Genomic DNA, 22862 nt, shown 5'->3' with positions numbered 1-22862 from the left:
AGGGCTGGGTGGGGTGTATAAAATGGTTGCTGATGGCTAGGGGCTTCTTCTGGGGTGAGAAAGCTCTGCAGTGGGATGGTAGAAGTGGATGAAAAGCATACTCGCTAGATTAGGAACCTTGCCCAGCTGAGTCACATGGCTTCGAATAATTCCCCAATAAAATGGTGATTTTTTTTTTTCTTTCAAGCAGTGAGACTGTGTTTGTCACAGGATGCCTGGGCAGGTGTGAGGTTGGTAAGCCATGTACCTTCAGGGTTTACAGCTTCCTGTGTTCATGGTATTACCACCTTGGTTTTTTGAGCAGCTTCCTGGAGACGGTGATTCCTGTCACATGCAAGGCCAGGAGGCTGTGACATTGTGATCGGCTTCTAGGCTGAAGCTGGTTTAAGGCAGGAACCAGTAAACAGTGAAAGTCCCCTCATTTGGTTTAGAAAAAGCAGTTTGTCATTTTAAATAACCTTTTTCCAGCTAGGAGTTCTTAGATCTAGTAGAAGAAAAGTGTGGCTGATTTTTAAAAACACAATATTCTGTGACCATTCATCTACCCTTCTCGTAGCTTTCCTTCTTCCTTGCCTTTCATGGTGGGGGGAGGAGGGGATGAAGTGGCAACAAATGTCTCTGCTGGGCCTCTGAGTCTCACACACTATCTCCCGGTGAAGACCTCAGCCTCAGCATACAGTCTTTATAAGAACTCTGAAAACTGAGCACAAATCAAACTCGGGTACTCAGTAAATCCTTAAGGTGGAAGACGCTTGACTCCTGAAGTTTATAAGTAACTCCTTAAGTCTGGTCTTGAGAAGCTTAGACCTGTGCAGTTGAGAATAGCTGTGAACCTCCAGCCTCCCACCTCACCCTTTTACCTCAGATTTTAAAACAAATCTGCTGACTAAAACAAAGGCTATATTTTAGCAATCTAAAAAGTATTAAGATATTTTACACAGATGATGTAAAATTCTGGGTGACTTGCTATACACAGCTGAAACTGAAAACCAGTTTTGACTCAGCTTTAGGAAGTTAGCGATCAGCCTGTGGCGGTGGTACAGAGCTCAAGACCAGCCTGATCTACAGAGCAAGTTCCAGGACAGCCAGGGCTACACGAAGAAACCTGTCTCAAGAAGAAGGAGAAAGAGGAGGAGAAAGGTGGGGGGGAGAAGGGGTGAAAGGAGGAAGAGGGGGAGGAGGAGAAGAAAGAGAAGAAGAAGAAGAAGAAGAAGGAGGAGGAGGAGGAGGAGGAGGAGGAGGAAAGAGAAGAAGAGAAGAAGAAGAGGAAGAAGGAGAAGAAGGAGGAGGAGGAGGAGAAGGAGGAGGAGGAGGAGAAGAAGGAGGAGGAGGAGGAGGAGAAGAAGAAGAAGAAGAAGAAGAAGAAGAAGAAGAAGAAGAAGAAGAAGAAGAAGAAATGATGTAGCAGCAGTAATAGTAGTAGTAATTTATTGATCTTAGTTCTGCAAGGATGGGGGTGTCCAAGATTGAGGTGCAAGCAGATTGGATGTCAGATGAGGACCTAGTCTCATAGATGGTGCCTCCTGTTTGTCTTTGGATGGTTAGTCCCTGTTATAGAGAGACTGGTCCCAGCCATAGGACTCCATCCTTGTGGCTTCGTCACAGGTAACAACTACCTCTCAGTATACCAGGACTGGATTTCAACATTAGCACCGTAGAGCTACAGCAACACCAAGACCTTCACATCAAGATAACCTGGGTAGCTACATTTGTTTTATCTGGAATAGTTTTGTAAGATCCCCGATGCTGGGCCTCTGCTCAAGTCCTGGGAGGAGCTGGCCAACACCCCAACATCTCGAGAGAAAACCACACCTGATGCAAACTGCAAGAGATTTTATTATTTTATTATCAGCTAGCTGAGTTCGACCCCAGGGGTGACAGTAGGGAGCTTTTAACAGCTAGCTGAGGAGTTGGGAGGAGAGTTGGGAGGAGTTGGGAAGAGTTCTTCTCTTCCGGGTGTCCTTGGTGAAATTTACAAGACAGGAGTGGGAAGTGACTTCTTTCTGAATTTTTATCTCCGTGTCCTCGGCACAGGAAGGCAGGCATCTCTGGTTGTACAGTATAGAAACAAAAAGGCTTTTTGCTGGCTATAGAGAACAAAGAGCTTTTTTTCTAGCTGTATTTTTAAAGATCAGGTAAAACAAGCTTGGGGAACATCCAGGGGCTTTACCTTCCAGGGAGAAATGTTCTAAGTCGGGGTCTCACAGTTTTTACTAGTTTTGTTTTTCTCTTGCATGTGTGCTTTGGTTAACTATAGTTTGTGTGTGTGTGTGTGTGTGTGTGTGTGTGTGTGTGTGTGCCTTGTTTTGTTTTGTTTGTTTTTTTGTGTGTGTGTTTTTGTTTTATCTGCATGTATCAAAGACTCTACTCCACATGTTCACTTGTTGTGCCAAGAAAACTTCGGTTACAATTTTAAAAAGATACATTAATTCAGTCCTCATTCTGAGTACTAACTCTGTAGAATGAGTCATGCCAGGTGCTACCACACAGGGAGGAGTAGCAGTGACATAGAGAGCTGCTCCCCAGGAACACTGGTGGGGCAGAAAAGACACCGCTCCAAGGTGATCAAAGGCCTCTAAAAAGAAACAGAGTTAACTTCTGATTTCCTGAACAGGTCTGAGTACCGAGTGAATCCAGCTAGCTGAGAATTAAAAACAGAAGTAACCGTTTCCCAGAAAACACTTGTCCAAGCCTACTGGGTTTAGCCAGAGGAGCCGTGGAATGAATGAAGGAGCCAGCTAGCTAGGGTTGTTTCCGCTGCAATTTATTTTGGGGTGTGTATGTGGGGGGTGAGGTTTGCTGACAAGAGCGTGGTCCTGGGTGCCAGCAGGATCAGCAGGATCAATTTTGAGTTGCAATGGGGGGCAGCATTAAGTAAAAGTGGCTAAGACAGACTTCATCCAAATGAGATTGCACCTGGTTTATCTTAAAGCCAGTATCAAAGGGGACAGGCACATTCCTGGGACCGAGAGTGCCAGCATCGCTGTCCCGTAAAACTCTGCCCATGCTGCCAATGGTTTTATTTGTGGCTTGTTGGGGGAACTGTGCATGGAAAACTGACTAGGGCATTTCCATCCCCCTCCACCCCCATGGCTGCAAGGCTGACGTCCATAGTGACAGAAAAACGGGGTGCTTTGAAGTTAATCCAGCCACTGGAGCAGGGGGCCCTGTGAGGAAGCACAGTGAGCCTGCGGGCAACCCAGGCAACCCAGGGTTGCAGGCTAGAGCCAGCAAAGGAGGCCAGGGATGGGGAGGAGAGGGAGAGAGCTTGTGTCTTGGGCCTTCTGTAAACAGGAGGACACATTCTGCCAGGACATCTTGGTGGCCCAGAGGACACCCTGCTGAAGTTGACCTTGGCCCTGACACCTTGAATACTCAGAAATTCTTTTGCCTTGCCTTTGGGGGTTCTTCCTGCCTCCGCTCCCTGGCTGTGAAGTTAGCAGCTTTGCCCACATCCTCTCAGCACAGGCAGAGCCTCAACCGGCATCACACCACCCACACCATGCGGCTCCAAGGGCTCCTTGGCTGCTTGTTATTCTATGTGGGAGATCCCTGTAGAAGAATAGAGGACCTGGCAAATAACGAGCTTTTAATAGGTAGTGCTTTTTCATCAATATCACATTAAAAAAAAAAAAAACATGTTCAATCAGGATATGATGATGCATGCCTTTTTGTTTGTTTGTTTGTTTGTTTGTTTCGAGACAGGGTTTCTCTGTATAGTCCTGGCTGTCTTGGAACTCACTTTGTAGACCAGGCTGGCCTCGAACTCAGAAATCCGCCTGCCTCTGCCTCCCGAGTGCTGGAATTAAAGGTGTGCACCAACCACCATGCCTGGCGATGCATGCCTTTTTATCTAGCTCTTAGAAGTCTCAGGCAGGAAAACCATGACTTCAAGCCAACCTGTGTTACGTGGTGAGACGACCTTAAAAGGCATGAGAAAGAAAACAAGGTTCCAAGCACATCTACGAGGAAGACAGCTGTTATCTTAATTCCCCAGACCTTAGAACTCACCTTTGAACTCATGGATCTCTCCCTGTGAGGCCCCTGCAGGCTCCACAGGGGAGGCTCTCACGATACCCTATCAGCAAATACAGACAGCTTCTCAGATGGTTGGGAGCTGCATAGGCAGTGTCCCCTACTTTGGCACCAAGAATGTGACACCTAACGAATGCCACCCTCTCTGTAAGCCTGGACAGAAAATGTTACCCATGAGAAAAATACCAAGACAAAGAGATTGCTGAGACCAAATAGCAGCACCAGTTTGCAAGGCCTGAGCAAACTTTTAAAGGGTCTATTTGTTCTTATTTTATAAACATTTGCCTGAATGAATGCCTGAGTGTGCCCCACATGCATGCCTGGTGGCCAAAGATGTCAGAAGAGGGCCTCAGCTCCCTGGAGCTGGAGTTACAGGCAGTTGTAAGCTGCCACGTGATTGCTGGGAAGTGAGCCCGCCCAAGTCCGCTTCGAGAGCCACGGGTGTTCTTGACTGATGAACCACGTTCTAGCCCCAGAAGTCACTCTTTGATTTGATTAAACAAGCAAACATGACCATTCGGACACTTGTTGGCTCACGTAGTTTTTTTGCTTTGGGATTTATTTACATTATTTGTGTTTTTCTTTTGCCCCACCTTTTAAAGAAAAAAGTCGTGAGACGATGCCGGGGCCTAGCAAACACAGGAGTGGATGTTCACAGTCAGCTATTGGATGTATCACAGGGCTCCCAATGGAGAAGCTAGAGAAAGTACCCAAGGAGCTAAAGGGATCTGCAACCCCATTGTTGGAACAACATGATGTACTAACCAAAACCCCGGAGCTCTTGTCTCTAGCTGCATATGTATCGAAAGATGACCTAGTCGGCCATCAATGGAAAGAGAGGCCCACTGGACTTGCAAACTTTATATGCCCCAATATAGGGGAATGCCAGGGCCAAAAGAGTGGGAATGGGTGGGTAGGGAAGTGGGGGGCGCTATGGGGGACTTTTGGGATAGCATTGGAAATGTAATTGAGGAAAATATGTAATAAAAATATATATATAAAAAAAAGTCTTTTTCTCTCTTGTTGGAGTGGTCTTGTCACTGAATAGTTCTTTTTAGTTCACTTTCACCTTTCCAACAGGGGTTTAACCTGTCCACTGTGGCCATCTTAGACCTGGTAACTTGTGAGTGTGGGGGACTGCTTGCATACCTTTGGGTTCTAAGCTTGGCCAGCTCTCCCACTAGGTGCCACTGGTAACCTAGCCAGCTGAGACAGTCAACTGTGTTTCCAGGTATTTCCTCAGGTCCCCTGGGGGATAAAACCAACTCCCATGGAGAAACACTTCTCTGGTAACGAGAGTGCTCTAGAAATTTTAACATAGTCAACTCCTGAGTGTTTCAGAGAGGTCACGTGTACTCTTTTCCTCCCAAGCAACAAGAAGGCAGAGATCCTTGGATTTAAAGTTTTCCCTTCTGAAAGCTCACGAGGCCTCAACCCCAGACAAAGAGCTTCAGACAACTTAGGGCTGCTGACAGTGGGAGTCCTCCCAGGAAAGTGCACAGCAATTTGTTATCCAGGACCAAGGGGCCAGCCCCGAAAATATACATACAAATGCAATCATACAGACTGAGCAGGTCACATTTAGGAATATATACATACACACACACACACACACACACATACACATGTATGTATGTATACACACACACATATACATATATATATGTAACAACATTTTTAAAAAAGGAGAGACCATGAACTCGAAGGAGTGCAAGATGAGGAATACAGGGAGGTCTAGAGAGATGAAAGGGAAGGGCAAAATGATGTGATTATATTATATTTCCAAAAATGAAAGAAAAATGAAATGATATAATAAGCAAAAAGTTCTTTTCTTTCATTTTAGTTACTTTAAATAACTACAGTTGTTCAAAGTTAAAAAAAAAAAAAAAACTGTATTTTTTAGACAGGTGTCATGTAGCCCAGGCTGGCCTCAAGTTCACTATGTAGCCCAGGTTGACCTTAGCTCCTCTCAGTTTCCCAACTGTCTCCTGGGTGGGGCAAAGTATGGGCCACCATGCGTGGATTTTATCTTTAGTTGCAAAGCTGTCTCTATTTGATGGGTAAAACATAAAAATTTGAAATGTGTATGCATTATGAAATGACTAACTTAACTAACATAGGTATTATTCTATAGATAAGACTTAATGTTGATATAATGTAAAATTTGTTCTCTTAGTGGTTTGCAAACAGTTTCATATTCTTAATTCATGGGAATCAAGAGGACCCCGCTCCAATGCTGTACTATAGAGGGCTTGTTTGAACTGTTGCTATTTGATATAATGAACCAATATTTGTTTTGATTGGCCAGTGTACTTCCCAGGCTTTTCCTGTATTCGAAAATAGCACCCCTCCCCTCTGAGGTCAGTTTCCTTCTTCCTAAAATAACGCCAAAGATCTTTAATAAAGGTCCTTTGAAATCAAAGCCTCTCACTTTTGTTTGTCTGAGTCTTCATTGTATTTCTTTTCCTGGCATTTTTGCAGTAATTTTCCTGAAAAAAATAAATACGCAGTAGTGTAAACAAGGCCAGGTGGACTGGGTTTGAATGCATTCAGGAGGAATTCCACCCCTCCTGGCCTCTCTGTAAGGTAGTGTTTCCCTTCAAGAAAGTCTGCCATCTCTGTTCTCCGTATCCAGCAGGTTCACTCTCACCTGATCTCTCCATTTTTTGCATCTTGAACAGATTGGGGTTTGAGATTTCTAACTTGTATCTATTGGCCATTTAGACACTGGCGCTTTGCCTTTGCTGGATAGTTTGTCTACTCTTCTCCGACTCTGGCTAGCCACAAGACAGAGCTCCTCTCTCCTTCCTTGTCTTGCATTGCAACTGTCTTTCTGTTCTTCTCCTCCCTGCTCTGGAAAATCATTAGTCTTAGTAGCAAGATGCTCTGCATACAGACAACACACTTTTGCCTAGAATATTCTAAATATTCTACTCTAAAGCTATTTAGTTAGACAACATTCTTAAGATACAATTTTAGGATAACTGTATTTCTGCAAAGATACAGTTTATGAAATGCTAGTCTCGTACACTGTGAAAGTATTTTTTAGGTGAGAGTCAGGTCAGGAGATCTGCAGCCGAGCAGTAGTTTGCTCTCTGGAATGTGGTAGGCCTCCACCGATCCCCTGGAGGTGGTCTGAGAAGAAAACAACAGACAAACAAACACACAGACAAACAAACAAACTGAGGTCTTCCTACCCTGAACTGCCTTTGAACTTGAAAGGAGACAAGGTCTTTCCTGGGCTGTCAGCCTGGTGCTCTGTAGTGAGAATTTTGGTTTCTTTTAAAACAAAGAAATGTAATGGAAATATGTTTTTGTCCCAGGTATGGGATATGGGGCTGCTTCCGGTTGTTCACAGCAGCAGACTATGATTTACCTCGTGCTCTGGCAGGGGCATTTTGCCAGTTGCAGATAGTTTTTTTTGCAAGTGTATGACATTTGGAATTCTGGGGACTAATGAGAGAGTATGTAAATGCAAGGGTCCTGATCCTGAGAGGGGTGTGGGTGCTGCTGCTGCTCTTCCTGCTGCTGTCTGCTGTCTGCTGGATTCTGTCTGCTGTCTGCTGAGACTGCTGACTACTGACTACTGACTGCTGACTGCTGTCTGCTGTCTGTCTGCTGGATTCTGTCTGTTGTCTGCTGTCTGTCTGCTGGATTCTGTCTGTTGTCTGCTGTCTGCTATCTGCTGGATTCTGTCTGCTGTCTGCTGTCTGCTGTCTGCTGTCTGCTGTCTGCTGTCCGCTGGATTCTGTCTGCTGGATTCTGGTTGCTGGTTGGAGATATGCTGACTAAAAGATCAAATTTGCCCCAAGGAACTTGGTGCCACTAATCAACAGGAAGTAGTCTAACATAACTGATGTCCCCCTTCCCCTCCAGCCTTCTTTCTCTCCTACCTAGTGTTGAGAGGCTGGAAGGGAGAAGCAAGGAGAAAGCTGGAGGAAATAAGAATCCATAAAGTTGCCAGAAGTCCGGCTACAGAGGTCTGTCCTGGAGATTTGGGTCTTGCTGACTCTCACAAACACGTGAGCCAGTTCCCTGGAACAAATGTCTGTTCTCTGGGAAACCTTGACTGACGTCCTCCTCTTTCTGCTGGGTTCTCAATTCTCTTTGTTTCTGGTAATGAAGTCGATGTCTGACTGTCTAGACTTCAACTTTTAGACTTTTCATTTCTGAATGTATTCTCATCACCCAAAGATCCAGGCAGTCATTTCTTAGCCTGCTGCAGATGATAGGGATTGCTCTATCTCTTTTCTATACAGAATTGTACATTCCTGTGCTGGGGGTGTGGCTCAATGGGTAACACGCTTGATACCCAATATGAAGACCTGATTTCAAAACTTCCAGGGCCGATGCAAAGAATGGTACAGTAGAGCACAGCTATAATTCCAGTGGCCCCAGATGGGATGGGAGGCAGAGGAAGCCCAGAAGCTCATGGGTCAGCTAACCTGCTGACCCATGCTTGATGAATAAAGGAGAGACTTTGGGCCAGGGCAATGATGGCTCAGTGGGTAAATGTGATGTTCTACAAGCCTGACCACTTCAACTCAGTGCTCAGATGCCATGGTGGAATCAGACAACAGACTTTGGTAAAGTTGTCATCTGGCCCTCACACATGTGTTCCGACACTCCCTCAGGCACAATCAGCAAAAGCATTGCTGAACACAATCACACGTTACACAATAAGACAATAAATAATAATTATAAGTATGATTATGATAATAGATTTCTTTTTTTAAAAGAAAATCTTAAAAACCAACCCACCATCTTAACCAAGGTGGCAGGTGAGGACAGGCACCCGAAGTTACCTCTGACTTTCATACTCACACCATGGCACATCTGTGCTCACACATACCAGGTGCACATACACATGCACACACACACACAACACAATAAAAAAAAAACCCACCCATTCCCCATCTGCTGCTGGACGCCTCAGATCTCTTGCCCGAGAAGGAATATACTTCCGAATTCCCTTCACACTGGACTTAGCCGTTTCCTGCCAGGAATGGATATAGACACACAGGATGTGCTGTGAGCTGAAGTAGCCAACTTCTGTGGGAACTGGTTCCTCTTCCCTGTTGGCCTGTCCTTCAGCCTGCATCTTGGAATGAGGTTGCGTGGCCTGACAGTTACCCCCCAGCTACCTGGACCATGAGTGAGAAACAAGCCATTGCTGTAAAACTCTGGACAATAAGGGTCTCTGAGTGATTCATCTCCTGGGCTCCCCTCATTCTGCCCGAGCTTCTTCTGTGGGAACAAACCAAATGCCCTTCTCACCTGTTCTTGGAGAATCTATGCTCACCTCTAGTCCTTTGCTGGATCTGGTTTAGTAGCTGGCCATTGCTCCTGCTGTCTCTTGTTAGTGATAGATCCTTTTCGGGTTTTGTGACCCATAAGGGTTGCCCTGAGGTTTTGGATGACAACTTAGATCGGGGTGGTTTGGAGTTTGGAACCACCACAAGGACTACTGTAAGGTTAGAACACAGGAAGACGAGCTTGGCTTCATCACTCTGAAACCAAGCCAAACCCCAAAGCCAACCAAAATGGTTTCCTTGTGGTTTAGGCAGGTATGTAATGATCTTGATCCCAAGGACCGTCAGATCCTTGTACTTAATGCTTGTGACTGTTGGGTGGGATGCTCTTTGCAAATGTGACTAAGGATATTGGGATAGGGGGATTGTCTTGGATTATGAAGGGGACTTCAGCAGTCATGGAGTCCTTAGAAGAAAAGCAGTGGGTTATATGGAAGGAGGGAGAGGAGGGGTAGGTGGACTAAGGGAGGATTGGTGTGGGCCACAAGACAAGGAATAAAAAGGTTTAGAAGAGGCAGGGAGCAGGTTCTCCTCAGAGCCACCTGAGGCTCCTCGGACACTTGAGATTTCATCCCAGTGATGAAATTAATTAATTCTGCCACTTTGAATCACTGAGAGTGGCGGGTGGGGAGTTTATTTTGCTAGAACTCATTCATTCCTAGTTTCTAGGAGGTCTCAATCCCTTGTGACTTGTGATCTAGAGCTTTTATGAGAGGCTAAAACTGGAAATGCCTTTGAGGTGGGATGTCATTGACAACCTCTGGGTTTTGTTGGCTCTTGAGGGTGTTGTTTGTTTATTTCTAACCTTGCTAGGAAACATTTTAAAGGTTGTTTGACAGGCTGGGGTCCTAGCTCAGCTGGTAAAGTACTTGACAGCATCAGTCACCAGAGTCCCCAGACCCTACACAAACATGCTGGGCGTGGTGGGGCATGCTTTCAGTCCCATTTATTCAGGAGGAAGCAATTGGAGGAGCCTGGGGCTAACCTAGTCTACTTGCCAGCTCCAGGCTAGTGAGTCTCTCTCTCTCTCTCTCTCTCTCTCTCTCTCTCACACACACACACACACAGAGAGAGAGAGAGAGAGAGAGAGAGAGAGAGAGAGAGAGAGAGAGAGAGAGAGAGAATGGAACCTAAAGAATGACATCCTGGGTTAATGTTTGTCCTTCATACACATGTACACACCCCCACACATGCATCCCCTCACACCCACACAAGGAAACCTGGGTGCACACAAATACACATGTGATCTCCTTTAAACATTATGTCATCATCTTTGTGTTTTTTACATGCCACCCAGGGAGTCACCTGGTCTATCATATTGTAAGAAACTAAAGTCTGCATTTCTGCTGCTTGCATCACTGGAATCCTGGAGGCCAAATGACCATAACAGTATCCTCTTATCCCCATGGAACTGGAGCAGCGAGCAGATTCTTCATGGAAGAGTTGGCACCAAAGCTGAATTCTCAGGAGGATGCTATGGCTGGGCTGTGCTGGAAGTTTGATCCCCAGTAAGGCACCAAAGTGGGGACCTTAGAGAAATGGAGTCTATCAGAAGGAAGTGAATTAGATCATTGGGACTTGTGATGGTTTGTACATGCTTGGCCCAGGGAGTGGCACTATTTGGAGTGGCCCTGTTGGAGTAGGTGTGTCATTGTGGGCGTGGGCTTTAAGACCCTCATCCTAGCTGCCTGGAAGCCAGTATTCTGTTAGCAGCCTTCAGATGAAGATGTAGAACTCTCAGCTCCTCCTGCACCATGCCTGCCTGAGTGCTTCCATGCTCCCGCCTTGATGATAATGGACTGAACCTCTGAACCTGTAAGCCAGCCCCAATTAGATGTTGTCCTTATAAGAGTTGCCTTGGTCATGGCGTCTGTTCACAGCGGAAAAAACCCTAACTAAGACAGGGCTCTACTCTGCTAACAAATTGATTAATGTTTTGTGGAGATGGGTCTAGCTTTGGGAGATTAGATTACACTAATTGTTGTTTTAACTCAGGCTGGGACCTTCTCCAAATCTCTCTTCTGCCTGTCTGCCAGACAGTTTTTTTTTCCTTTGGCTAGCCTTATCAGGGCCCAGAGGAAGGAGTCATGACCTTGAACTACCAGAAGGTCAAGCTAAGTAAACTTCATTCCCCTGGGAAGTACCCAGCTTTGAGCATTTTTGTTACAGGGAGATAGACTGGATTAAGCTGGATGGTGATTATATGTTTTCGGCATGCGCCTACCAAGAGGTGGGAGATGGGCAGGACGGAGGTGAGCCTCAAAGCCTTCTGACTAACCGCTGAATGCTTTGGAGAGTATGAACAGAGCCCTAGCTTCCACAGATCCCAAGTAAGGTCAAGAAGGCCACCAGGTAGCATCTGAGACCTGCAGCAACACTTCTCTGCTTCCTGTCATCTACCCAGCCGCTGCTTCCAACAATGCCTTTAAAGGCATGAAATCATTCTCTCCCTCCTATGTGTCGATAAGGAGGTGACATGGCTGATCTTCATCATCAACTTGACTCCATCCGAAATCAACTAAAACCCAAGCAGCTGGGACACCTGTGAGGCATTTTCTTGATTAGAATGGCTAAGGGGGTGATCCACCCTAAATCTGCATCAGTTGAGGTTGGGAGACCCATCCTAAATGTGGGCCACACCTTTTAGAAGATGTCCGATCCTGTCCTGGATGTGACCTTCTGCTGAAGGCCATCACAGGCTTTCTTATGGGAGCCATCAGGGGGATTAGGGCCATTGGGGATCTTCTCTGGAAGACCAACATTGGAATACCTCTCAAAGAGGTTAGAGAACGGGAGGGACATAGGACAACCTGGAAATAAAATGTGTGGGTAAAAGTCCAGTATGTGGACGCCCAAGTGTGTAGCTCCAGGGCTGTAAAGCCCTTGCTGGCCTCCGATGGCTACAAGAGTTCTTCAGGACGTGTCCCATCCTGAACATTCACAGTTTGAGGGCAGGACCAGATTAGAAGTCGGTTTCAAGTCACAGTTTGGATCCTGCCATGAGTCAGCGCGGCCAATGCTTCTCCATGGGGCTACAGAAGAGCCTCTGATTGTTCTCTTCCTCACAGGAAACCCCCCTTCCTTTGTGTCTTTGTGTATGTAAGTGCTGGGGCACTTAAGATGAATGCTGACTGTTGCAGCTGAAGGTTGCCTGCTCTCAGCACTTAGGGAAAGTGCTTCCTGGGGAGATCCAGGCAGACTCTCAGGATGACACTCTCGCTGGAGTCTCTCTGTTATCTCTGAAGCCTGCAGGGCTGAGCTGTTTTGTTTTATGTATATGAATGTTTTTCCTGCATGTATGTATGTGTACTATGTGTGTGCCTAGTGCCCTCTGAGGTCAGAAGAGGCCCACAGATCCCCTGGACTTGCAGTTATAGATGGTTGTAAGTCTACATGTGGATGCTGGGAACTGAATCCCCGTCCTTTGTTAGTCCTTTGTTAGAGCAGCCAGGGTTCAACCACTGAGCCACCTCTCCAGCCCCTTAAAATAACGTTTGTTTTGTTTTAATTAAAATAGAATCACATCACTTTTTAACACTTTCTTTCCCTTCTACAACCCCTCCCACTCCATTCTCCTTTTAAGAGAGGGGCAGGGTGAGAAGAGCTGAGGGGAGCCACTGGTCCCCGTCCTGGAGGAAGTCTGGAGGCCAGCATATGCTTTGGTATGCTAATAGGCATCACAGTTAGCCTTTTGTCCTGAGTTGCTTAAAGACCTAACAGCTTTCACTGCTGTTGAAGGCTGTAGATTTACTTCACAGGACCTAGTAGGCAACACAGCCAGAGAAGTAAGACCAGGACTGCTAGAGTCCCCCCAAAACAATCTCTCCGGGTCACGCTCCAGGGACAGCATGGAATGGCTCACAGTCCTTGCCCTAGCCACACCCAAAGCACCTGGTCATGCAAGCATAAGCTTGAAGAGTTCTTCAGCCCCACACCCAAGGGCTAGCCTGAGGAATTAATTCAATGGGGGGAATCTTGAAAATGGGGGTCACCATGTCCCCTGGATCCACTGAGAATTTTGCTAATATTGGCCTTGTTGCTATTTGTAGGTCTACCCACCACTCTTCCAGAATTAGAAGCTTGGCACAGATAATTCTCTTGGGCACACGCTGGTTTGCAGGAGGGGTCATCTGCTTACCCTTGTTGCTTATACCTTGCTTGTTATACATCTAGATATTGGGTCTTCTAATCCCCCCTTGTAACTGTCAGTCTTACACCTCCAACCAAACAGACTGCCAATCCTCTTGTGTTGGCCAGAGTCCTAAACTCTGCAGGACATATGCACGTCTTTATATAGCAGAATCATAATCTAATTGCTACTTTTGTTACCTAGCTGATCCCTGCAGAAGATACATACCTGCTTCATAAAAAACCCAGGTGACTCCCCATTGGGCCCCAAATGGGGAAATCTGTGCACTTACCACAGCAATTACTAAAACTGTACCACTTGGTGTGTGTCCTTGGCAGGGCATCTCCTCAAATTATTCCTCCGTCTGTTATTGGGATCCTCGATCCTGAATTGTATGGCTTGATTCATCACCGCATGCATAGAGGCTTAAAGCTCCAGGGGGCCTAACTTCTGAACTTCACATCAGACAATTGGACAGAAAGACCCCACCTGCACAGCTCAGCCGAGGCCTTTGATTGGATGAGCAGACCTAATTAACAAGCTATAGTGATAGGTAGCTAATACACAGGAGTATTTTATTCTCATGTCTCTGTGCAGCACAGTGTGTTATGCTAGCTTGATAAAAAAAAAAAAAAAAAAAAAAAAAAAAAAAAAACCTGTGCCTAACTTTACAGCTATGCAGGAGCAGAGGGAGCCAAAGCCTTTCTTAGTAAGCGGAGTTTGCTTGCTTGTTAAAGACTCCGCCCCTTGTCTGGGAGCTCAGACTCTCTCCAGAAGCTGCCCAAAGGAAAGGTTTTCAGAGCTGTCTAGACAAGGTCATGCCGCAAAACTTGTTTCTGTTTGCTACGGAAGACTCCTTGTACCTGCCAGAAGCTTACGCTACTTGCAAATGCCTGAACACCTTTATTAGTTTGCACATTGTCATTGTTACCTGAAGAATATCTACCTACCAAGCCGTTGGTTCCCACAGTTTCTGTTCTTCTAGGTATACATAACTAAACTCCCCTGAATGATTCCGGGACGCAGAGACCACTTCCAGATGCTCACACTAAACAGAAATATGGTACTGCCTGACCCATGGAAGGCTGTGAGAAATTGTAGGTCCTGCTGGACCTTTTCCAAGTATCAGCTGATGTGTGCTGGAGGATTGTGGGTTGTCTGGGATGCCGGCTTCCTTTATTTGGTACCTTTAGTTCATTAGGCCAGGCTTGTTCTTGGTTCTCTGTATTCTAAATACAACCCTCCTAATACATGTCACATGTAAATGTCAATGGGTACACAGAGGACAAAACAGTCAGCCTGGGTTTATAATGGTTAAGAAGTTTGGTAATGGCTCAATGGTTTCTTCTCCGTCAGATTGACGAGCTATTCCTCGATCCTGAAAACTGTTGTTCGCTTACTCTAGCTCATGCATGTGAGATCCTTGGAATGAGCCTTCCCGGCCACATGGAACATTACATGTTTAATGAAATAATATTTGTCCTCCGTATACACAAAATGTGATGTTTGGCCAATGTGGGGAATTATGAACCTGAAGAGAAGCTGTGACTATGAAGACTGATTTATTAGAACTTCAAATGATGTGGGAAGGTTGGGATGTTGCAAGTCCAGAGACAAATTACCTTGGGTTATCTTTGCTCCCTCCTTAGTTATCTTTGCTCTCCTCTGTGTGTGGTATAGCATCCTTGTGACCATTAGGTAAATCCTTTGGAATGCTCAACAGATCCCCCTGTCCCCAGCTGTGATGGTTTGTATATCCTTGGACCAGGGAGTGGCACCATCTGAAGGTGTGGCCTGGTTGGAATGGGTGTGTCACTGTGGGTGTGGGTATAAGATCCTCACCCTAGTTGCCTGGAAGTCAGTCTTCCACTAGCAGCCTTTGAATGAAGACGTAGAACTCTCAGCTCTGCCTGCACCATGCCTGCCTGGATACTGCCATGCTCTCACCTTGATGATAATGGACTGAACTTCTGAGCCTGTAAGCCAGCCCCAGTTAAATGTTGTTTTTTATAAGACTTGCCTTGGTCATGGTGTCTGTTCACAGCAGTAAAACCCTAACTAAGACACCAGCTTTACACCAACTTAAAACATTCTTTCCCTTCCCTGACTTTCCCTTCACCGAGACAGGGTTTCTCTGTATAGCCTTGGCTCTTGGCTGTCCTGGAACTTGCTCTGCAGTCCAGGATGGCCATGAACTCACAGAGATTTGCTTGCCTCAGCCTCTTAAGTGCTGGGATTAAAGGCCTGTGACACCACCACCTGGATCAGGTGCTCTTATGAACTCTCAGACTATAAATTGTCTGATACCCTGAGTAAAGTTGGCTGTCGAATGAGACTTGAGTCTGTATCATTTTTAGGTTCCGCTCTCCCAGATTCATACCACAACTGGATTAATAAATGGTTAGTCACTTGGGACATATGGGCATGCTCCAAGTTGAACCATATGGAGAAGTCAAGGTCACTGAACACACCAGACCAATGAAGTCAAGGTCACTGAACACACCGGACCAATGAAGGGCACAATACCTTCACCTGGACCCCATAGGAAGAAGGGCTCTAACACTGTGATGGTTAAGGGACCAACCAAAGGGTCTGCTTTCATGGCTTCTACTACTTGACCTAAGTCACTTGAATTATAGCTTATTCAGCAGTAAGTTTCAGAGGCTGGAAACATTCTAGATTATATGAGACTGCACAGAGGCTAGAAGCTTCCAGGACGAGGCCTAGGTTAGCAGACGGAGGCAGTGAGCCTTGGAGATGGCAGTTAAGCCAGGTGAATGAGATACTTTAACACTTGCAGGAGTCAGTTCTCTCCTCCCACCACGTGGGTATGGGGGGGGGGGGTCAAAGTCAGGTTAGGTGACAAGCAACTTTCCCAGCTCCTGACCTTCTGACTGGGTTTCTCAATGTCCTATCTACACACCTGCAGCTATTCCCACCATATCTGTGTCAGGTCTCTGCCTCTGCCCTCAGCATGCCTTGCTAGAGCTTTGCTACCTGTTTAAGCTTTTGGTAGCCATACTTTGTTGAGGCCGGCTCCTCTTAACCTAACTGTAGCCATGTTTGCATTCCGTCTCTGGTTTGCTCACAAGGTGAGATTAAGTTCAGATTCTCAGACTCCAGTTCCCAGAAGTAATTGTCTATTCCCGACACCAAAAAAGTCTCCTAAAATGTCATAATGCTAAGGTTGTGTTGCTCATGCTCTGTCATCTCAATGCTCCGAAGCTCTCCTGTTCACCTCCGGCCCACCACCCCTCTCACCTCACTTAGAACCAATCAGTTGATGATACTTCGTTTCCATTAGCCAAAATGGAATATTGCCTTTTCTTCTGAAAGCCTGCCCTAAGAACACACTAGTACTACAGTTAGGCTCTAGAGTCCCCTTTTGTGGTCCTGATCAATCAGTCTTGGGGTGTGCATTCAATAAACTACTCTTGCTTAATCATACAATCGGTGTTTGTATGGTTTGTGTAGTGATTTCCTGAACCCTCAAAATGCTATAATCTACTGTGGTAGTTTGAATGAGAAATGTCCCTCATAGTCTTGGGTGTTTGAAAACTTGATCCCCAGGTGTGGCACACTTTTGGGAGTTTTCGGTGGTATTGTTGTTAGAAGTAGCAAGGGATTGGACTCTGATATTAAACACCGTGTAGCACTACCAGTTGACTTTCTTTGCTCTGTGCTTGAGGACGGGATGGGTGGCCTCAGCTTCCTGCTCCTGTTACCCTGTCTGCTACTCGCTGCCATGACTTCTTGCCTGTCTTAGTCAATGTTTTGTTGCTGTGAGGAGACACCATGACCAAAGCAACTCTCATAAAAAAAAAAAAAAAAGTTAATTTGGGGCTTATGTGCTAGAGGGAAAGAGATTAGTGAAGGCCTGAGGAAGGGGTCGAGCAGCAGAACAAGCTCCACTGAAGGAATATTGAAATTCCACAGAGAATATTGAATGGAAGAGCCCAGAGCAAGGGCGTGGTGGGAGAGACTTAGGGAAGGGGACATAAATAGAAATCCTGCCAGGAGAATTCCAAGAGACACAGGGAAGGTGACACTCTAAGGGGTAAATGCCAAGGACCCCATCCCCATCCAAGGGTGTCCCCCAAAGGAAGTAATACCTGTCAAAGAGAGAGCCTGAATCACAGTGAAGAGGTGTCCTTTTCTGCGTATAGGGCATAGGGAATTTCCTGGTACACGGGTGTGACTTGCATTGAGCAGACTTTAGTGAGCTAGAAGGACAGAATGGGCAGCTCCAAGAGGACACTTACCCAAATAGACACAGAAACATGATCGGTTCAGACATATGTACCAGCAGGTAGAGGAGAAGAGCAGCCGAGGAGGCAGACTCCAAATTTGGAATAAAACATGGCGGGTATCAGAAAGCAGGGTAGGCAAATGATCCATTCCCAGTAGAGTCAAATTGGCAGTTTGGTTCAGTTTTGGGAGGGACAGGGCTTTTTGGGTGAGGGCAGTGTCCTTACTGGGTTTCAGACCAAATGTAAGGGAGGGCATAGTGAAACCACTTAGAAAGGTTTAATGGGGATCAAATTACCAAGGCTTTCTCTCTGGAGGGGGAGCAAAGTGGTGGAAAAAAGCAGGGAGATTTTATTTGATGGTCTGTGGAGTCTAGATGTCCTTGCTGGAGGTAGTTGACCTTCGGGGAAGGATTAAAAGATTAGTGGTTTTCCTGGCAAACACAAGTTTATTTTGCAAGGTTCCTGAGGAACACTGACTTTAGGCTTCTGTTTGCTCCATAGCAATCCTTATCAGGTCATGTGTTTCTGTTTAGGACAGTGTCACCAGCACTGCCATTTTAGCGATTTACTTTGATCCTAACACCTCCCTCCCTTCTTTATTTCCTTCTTTTCTTCCTGCCCTTTTTTCTCCCTCCTTTCTTCCTCTTTCTTAACAATGTCTTTCTTAACAATTCAAGGCTGGCCTTGAATACCTGCTCTGAAGCTCGGGCCAGCCTGGAACCTCAGCTCCTTTCGGTTTTTCCTTCTGAACGCTGAGATTACAGACACAGGCTACTGTGCTCACTGCGCATTTCTGGGGATTTCATTTTATATATTTATATGAGACAAAGTCTTGTTAAGTAGCTCAGGCTGGTCTTGAAGTTGCCACGTTTCCCCGGCTCTGAGTGCTGGAGTTACAGGAATGATGCTGCTCCTGGCTCCTCAGTGGACCTTTCTGAAGATGAAAGTGTCAGGAACTAGTGTTATCTTCACAGCCTTTAGGGCTGTGAACCCCATCCCAACTCTAGTGGATGGGAATTCCCGAAGGGAGGCTCCCTACAAAGGCCGAGTAAAACTTCAACTGACTGTGGAAAGTTCCAGGTCGAGTTTAATTACAATCTCTCTCGGCTATTTTAGCCCCCAGCAGCCATTCTTTGTCCATAGATGTGTCAGACCTAGCATCCTGATGGACAGATAAAAATCTTTGGATGGCATTGTCTTCACCAAACCTTATTCTCCACCAGTGGAAGGGCTATGAATGCTGTCAGACAGCATCTGAGGCCTGGAGTTGAGGTTCCCATGTCTGTTTCCAAATGCCTTGATTTATAACTTCCTTTGTTCTGCTCCATCAAAATCTTTATGAAACCACTCCAACATTGGAACATAATCTCTGAGGGGAACTCTATGCCCTGAGTCCTGGTCACTAATATTTTTAACTCCAGAATAAATTATCTTTTCTTCACTTTGAGAGGAATATTGTGGGTTTTTTTGGTTTTGTTTTGTTTTTTTGTTTGTAGTTGTTTTTAGATGAACAGCTTTGGCTTCTTAGAAGAGAGAGCAAGAGGCAGACTAATCGCTGGCGGATTAGCAGAGTCAAGTGGAACCCTGTGTGTTGGCCTGAGAGAGTGTTTGGCTCTTAAAACATGCTCTTCTTTTCTGTTTTTGGTTTTTAAAATGTAGTGTGTGTGTTGGTTAGATTTCTGTCAACGTGATGCAAGCTAGAGTCATCTGAGAGAATTGAGGAATTGAGAAGATGTCCCCATCCGATTGGCCTGTGGACAAGCCTATGGGACACTTTCTCCATTGATGACTGATGTAAAACGGCTCAGCTTTCCCAGGAAGCACGGTGCTGGTGTCTGTGAAAAAGCAAACTGAGCGAGCCAGAAGGAGCAAGCCAACACACAGCACTCTTTCATGGTCTCTGCTTCAGTTCCTGCCCTGAGTTCCTGCCCTGGCTTTCCCCAACAACGGGCTGTTAAGCTGTAACTAAATACACTCTTCCTACCCAAGCTGCTTTTGATCAAGGCCCAAAAGTAGACATCTGATTAATGGTAGGGTGGCAGTGTGGTCAGGGCTTTGCTCATCCCAGGCAAGTGCTCCAGCCCCAGCCCAGGCTTAAACAAATTCAAAGTGTTTTTTCCTGTTTAGGGGGTCTTTGATGGGTCTACTTGTATTGGTCTATCTGTCACAGATTTGGAGACATTTCTGGTTGGTGTATATTCATGGAGGTCGTCACACCTATTGGATGATATAGTTGGCTATTAACTGCTGCCATCCATTGAGTGACTAGTCTGTGCTGCCTCTGGAGCAGTCACTTTTTTACATTTGTGTCTTTAATCCTTATGTCTTTTCAAGCCCACAGACAGGTCAAACTGAGAAGCCACAGCTAGCAAATGTCTGAGCTGGGCAAAGCCCAGGGCTTCTCTGCTATTGGAAGTATCCCAGATACAGCTACCATGAAAGATTAGGAACTTGGCTTCAGAGAGTGCTAACAGGGACAAGGTGGAGACTCATTCGTGCATATTTTAACAGTTATACTAATGTGGCATTGTTAGTTCTTGTATGGCTTAGATCTTCAGTGTCCCCAAATCCCATATGCTAAATGGACAATGGTGGCTTGCTGTAGCTGTGTGCTGTTGGAAGGCAGTGCAGCCTAAGAAGTAGAGCCTAGCAGGGGTAAGGCAGGTCTAGGTCACTGGGAGAGTGCCCTTAAAGAGGATTCCGGGGACCACGGCCCTCCCCACCTTTCTTTTTCTGGCTGTCATGAGGTGAACAGCATCCTGTACACATCCCATTGTGATGTAATGTGCCACCATCATGGTGTGACGTGCCAGCGCAGAGCCCAACAAAGGGGCGAAGAAACCATGAACAGAAACCTCCAAAGCTGTGATGTTACATTAAAAAATAAAAAACAAAACAAACGCCTAAATTTCCTTTCTTCCTTTTAAATTGTTTATGCCAGGAATTTCGTTACAACAGCAGGAAGTTGGCTAACACAAACATACAAATATAGAATATTTACAGAACACTAATATTAATACAAAACACACAGGTAAGGAAGGAAATCTCTTTGCTCCTTGGGAATCCAAAATGTTCATGTCTGTCCAGCACGGGGCCAACCACTTTTGAGATGCGGGTGGTCTATGGGCATTCTTATAATTTTATAGTGTTTCCACGTCCCCCCCCCCACTACTTAAAATATTTTTGTTTGTCACAAGTTAAATGTGATCCTTGTTTTAGTGAGCACAAAGGGCTCAAATTACATTCAGTGGCCATAAAAAATAATTATTAAAGTCTCTCTTAGACAGGGTCTCTAGTCCAGCTTGGCCTTGAACTCCCTGTATAGTTCAAGATGACCTTGATCCTCCTGCCTCTACCTCCAAAGTGCTGGGCTTATAGGTAGGCACCCCCATCCCTGGTTTATATGGTGTTGGGGATCGAAGCTAGGACTTCATGTGTGCTAAGTAAGAGCTCTAGTCACTGAGCTACACCCTCAGTCCCTAAATTATTAGTCTTTATATGGCAGCAAATTCCCAAGTAGAGTGTTTAAAACCTGGCTCTTTGGTTGTGTGTACCAGTGTAGCATCAGGAAGTTCTAGATTTGGAGTTTTTTCAGGTGGCTCTCTGGTCATGCTTCTGAGGTCGATGTGAGCAGTGCGGGGTCATCGTGTGGAGGTGAGGGAGCTTCATCCTTGGACCCCAGCTCCCGAGGCCCTGGATCAGACGGGGGCTCTGAGGCACAGCTGTCTTCAGGACTCTGCTTGCTGCCTTTAGACTCTTCGCTGATGATGCTTAGTCTGTCGAACACCTCGGCCTCCTCAGGGGGAGGGAAGGAGAACAGCAGAAACGTGCTGTGATGGGGGTGGCCCAGAAACTGCAGGAAAACGAAAAGATGGTTACTTAAGTTACTTAAGGGATAGAAAGATGCAACTGTGAAACGCAACAGTAACATTATGGCAGCTCCTTGAAAACAGTTATCACATGACCTAGCCAGTCCTGGCGAGACTATGTTCACAGGTAGTAGGTACATTCTCAAGGGAAACGAAAGCAGGTTTGCAGAAGAGGCTCACAAGTGGCATCTACCAGAGCTAACAGAGGGCAGACAGCAGAACAAACGGCAAGTGCCATCCAGGGATGGACACACAAATGTGCAGACACTTCAGTAGAATATTATTCTGTTTTTTTTGTTTTTGTTTGTTTGTTTGTTTGTTTTTTTAATAGAAGCCGCAATGGCTCATCCAGGAATGACGCTTCCCACATACATGATTAGTCACCTGAGTGAATCCCGACTCCATGCTAGAGGACTAACTCCTGAACATTGTCCCTCCCCCTATACACACACAGTGGCATTGGGCACACTGTCACACATGCACACATCACATGCACATGTGTGTACACACACACTAATTACACATTCTACAACATGCAAGAGCATTCAAGACATTATGCTAAGTGAAATATGCTCGTCATCAATCAGAAAAAAGGACCTACGGATATTGCCCAGTTAGCACAGTTGTTATGTACCCTGCATCGTGAGTTGGACGTGTGGGGAATGTTAGGTTGCTCTGCAGCTTCCTTTCTCTTCACCTGATCATGTTTCTCTACACCCCACCATCCCCCTAGCTACTGTGAGGCCCGCTGGCCTCAGAGGTGGGGACTCAGTCCCATAGGTCCCTTGCCTGCACCTGCCTGGCTTTCACCTGCTCTTCTTTCCTGTCTGACCAGTTTCTTTGATGGGGTGGCCAAGCAGGAGAAATCCCAGGGGAAGACTTTACTTTCTGGTTCTTGAGAAAGAAAACACCTTCTACCCAGAGCCTAGGGCCTGTATCTCTTTGTCCTTGCTCCAACTAACTTCGTACCAGCTCATCCCTGAGATTCTCCAGCCCTAGGTGCTGTGAAGCTTGCTTGCACTGCCGTCCAGAAATTCTCTCTGCTCTGAAACTCTACGGTTCCACTTCCTATGTCCCACTTCCTAGCTGTGCTGTAGGTGCTGTTCTGTATTACCTATGGTCCCTTCATCATGTCCCCAGCTTCTAGGAATTCTGGCAGCTGAAATTGCTCATAGTGGGGTTCCTCTCTGGGAGCAACATTCATAGCATAAGATCCGTGTCCTTCTCCACAGACATTCACTTCAATTGTTGGTGTGTGAACGGAGGC

The 22862-nt window shown here is 46.0% G+C and overlaps 1 protein-coding gene across 1 annotated transcript in view; it reads right to left on the bottom strand.

Moving 5' to 3' along the window:
- Window positions 1-20634: 20634 nt before the first annotated feature.
- Window positions 20635-22862, bottom strand: part of Il10rb (interleukin 10 receptor subunit beta) — a 19077-nt gene continuing 16849 nt past the window's right edge. Inside the window, exon 7 of the mRNA XM_021185053.3 lies at window positions 20635-21579. Within this exon, the coding sequence (XP_021040712.1) occupies window positions 21334-21579 (246 nt within the window). The 3' untranslated portion in view covers window positions 20635-21333. The remainder of the gene's footprint in view (window positions 21580-22862) is intronic.

The sequence above is a fragment of the Mus caroli genome, unplaced genomic scaffold, assembly GCF_978045245.1.
Source record: "Mus caroli unplaced genomic scaffold, Mus_caroli_1 scaffold_17, whole genome shotgun sequence".
NCBI lineage: Eukaryota > Metazoa > Chordata > Mammalia > Rodentia > Muridae > Mus > Mus caroli.
Note: the sequence above shows the minus strand (reverse complement) of the source record. Positions and strands in the feature narration are given on the sequence as shown.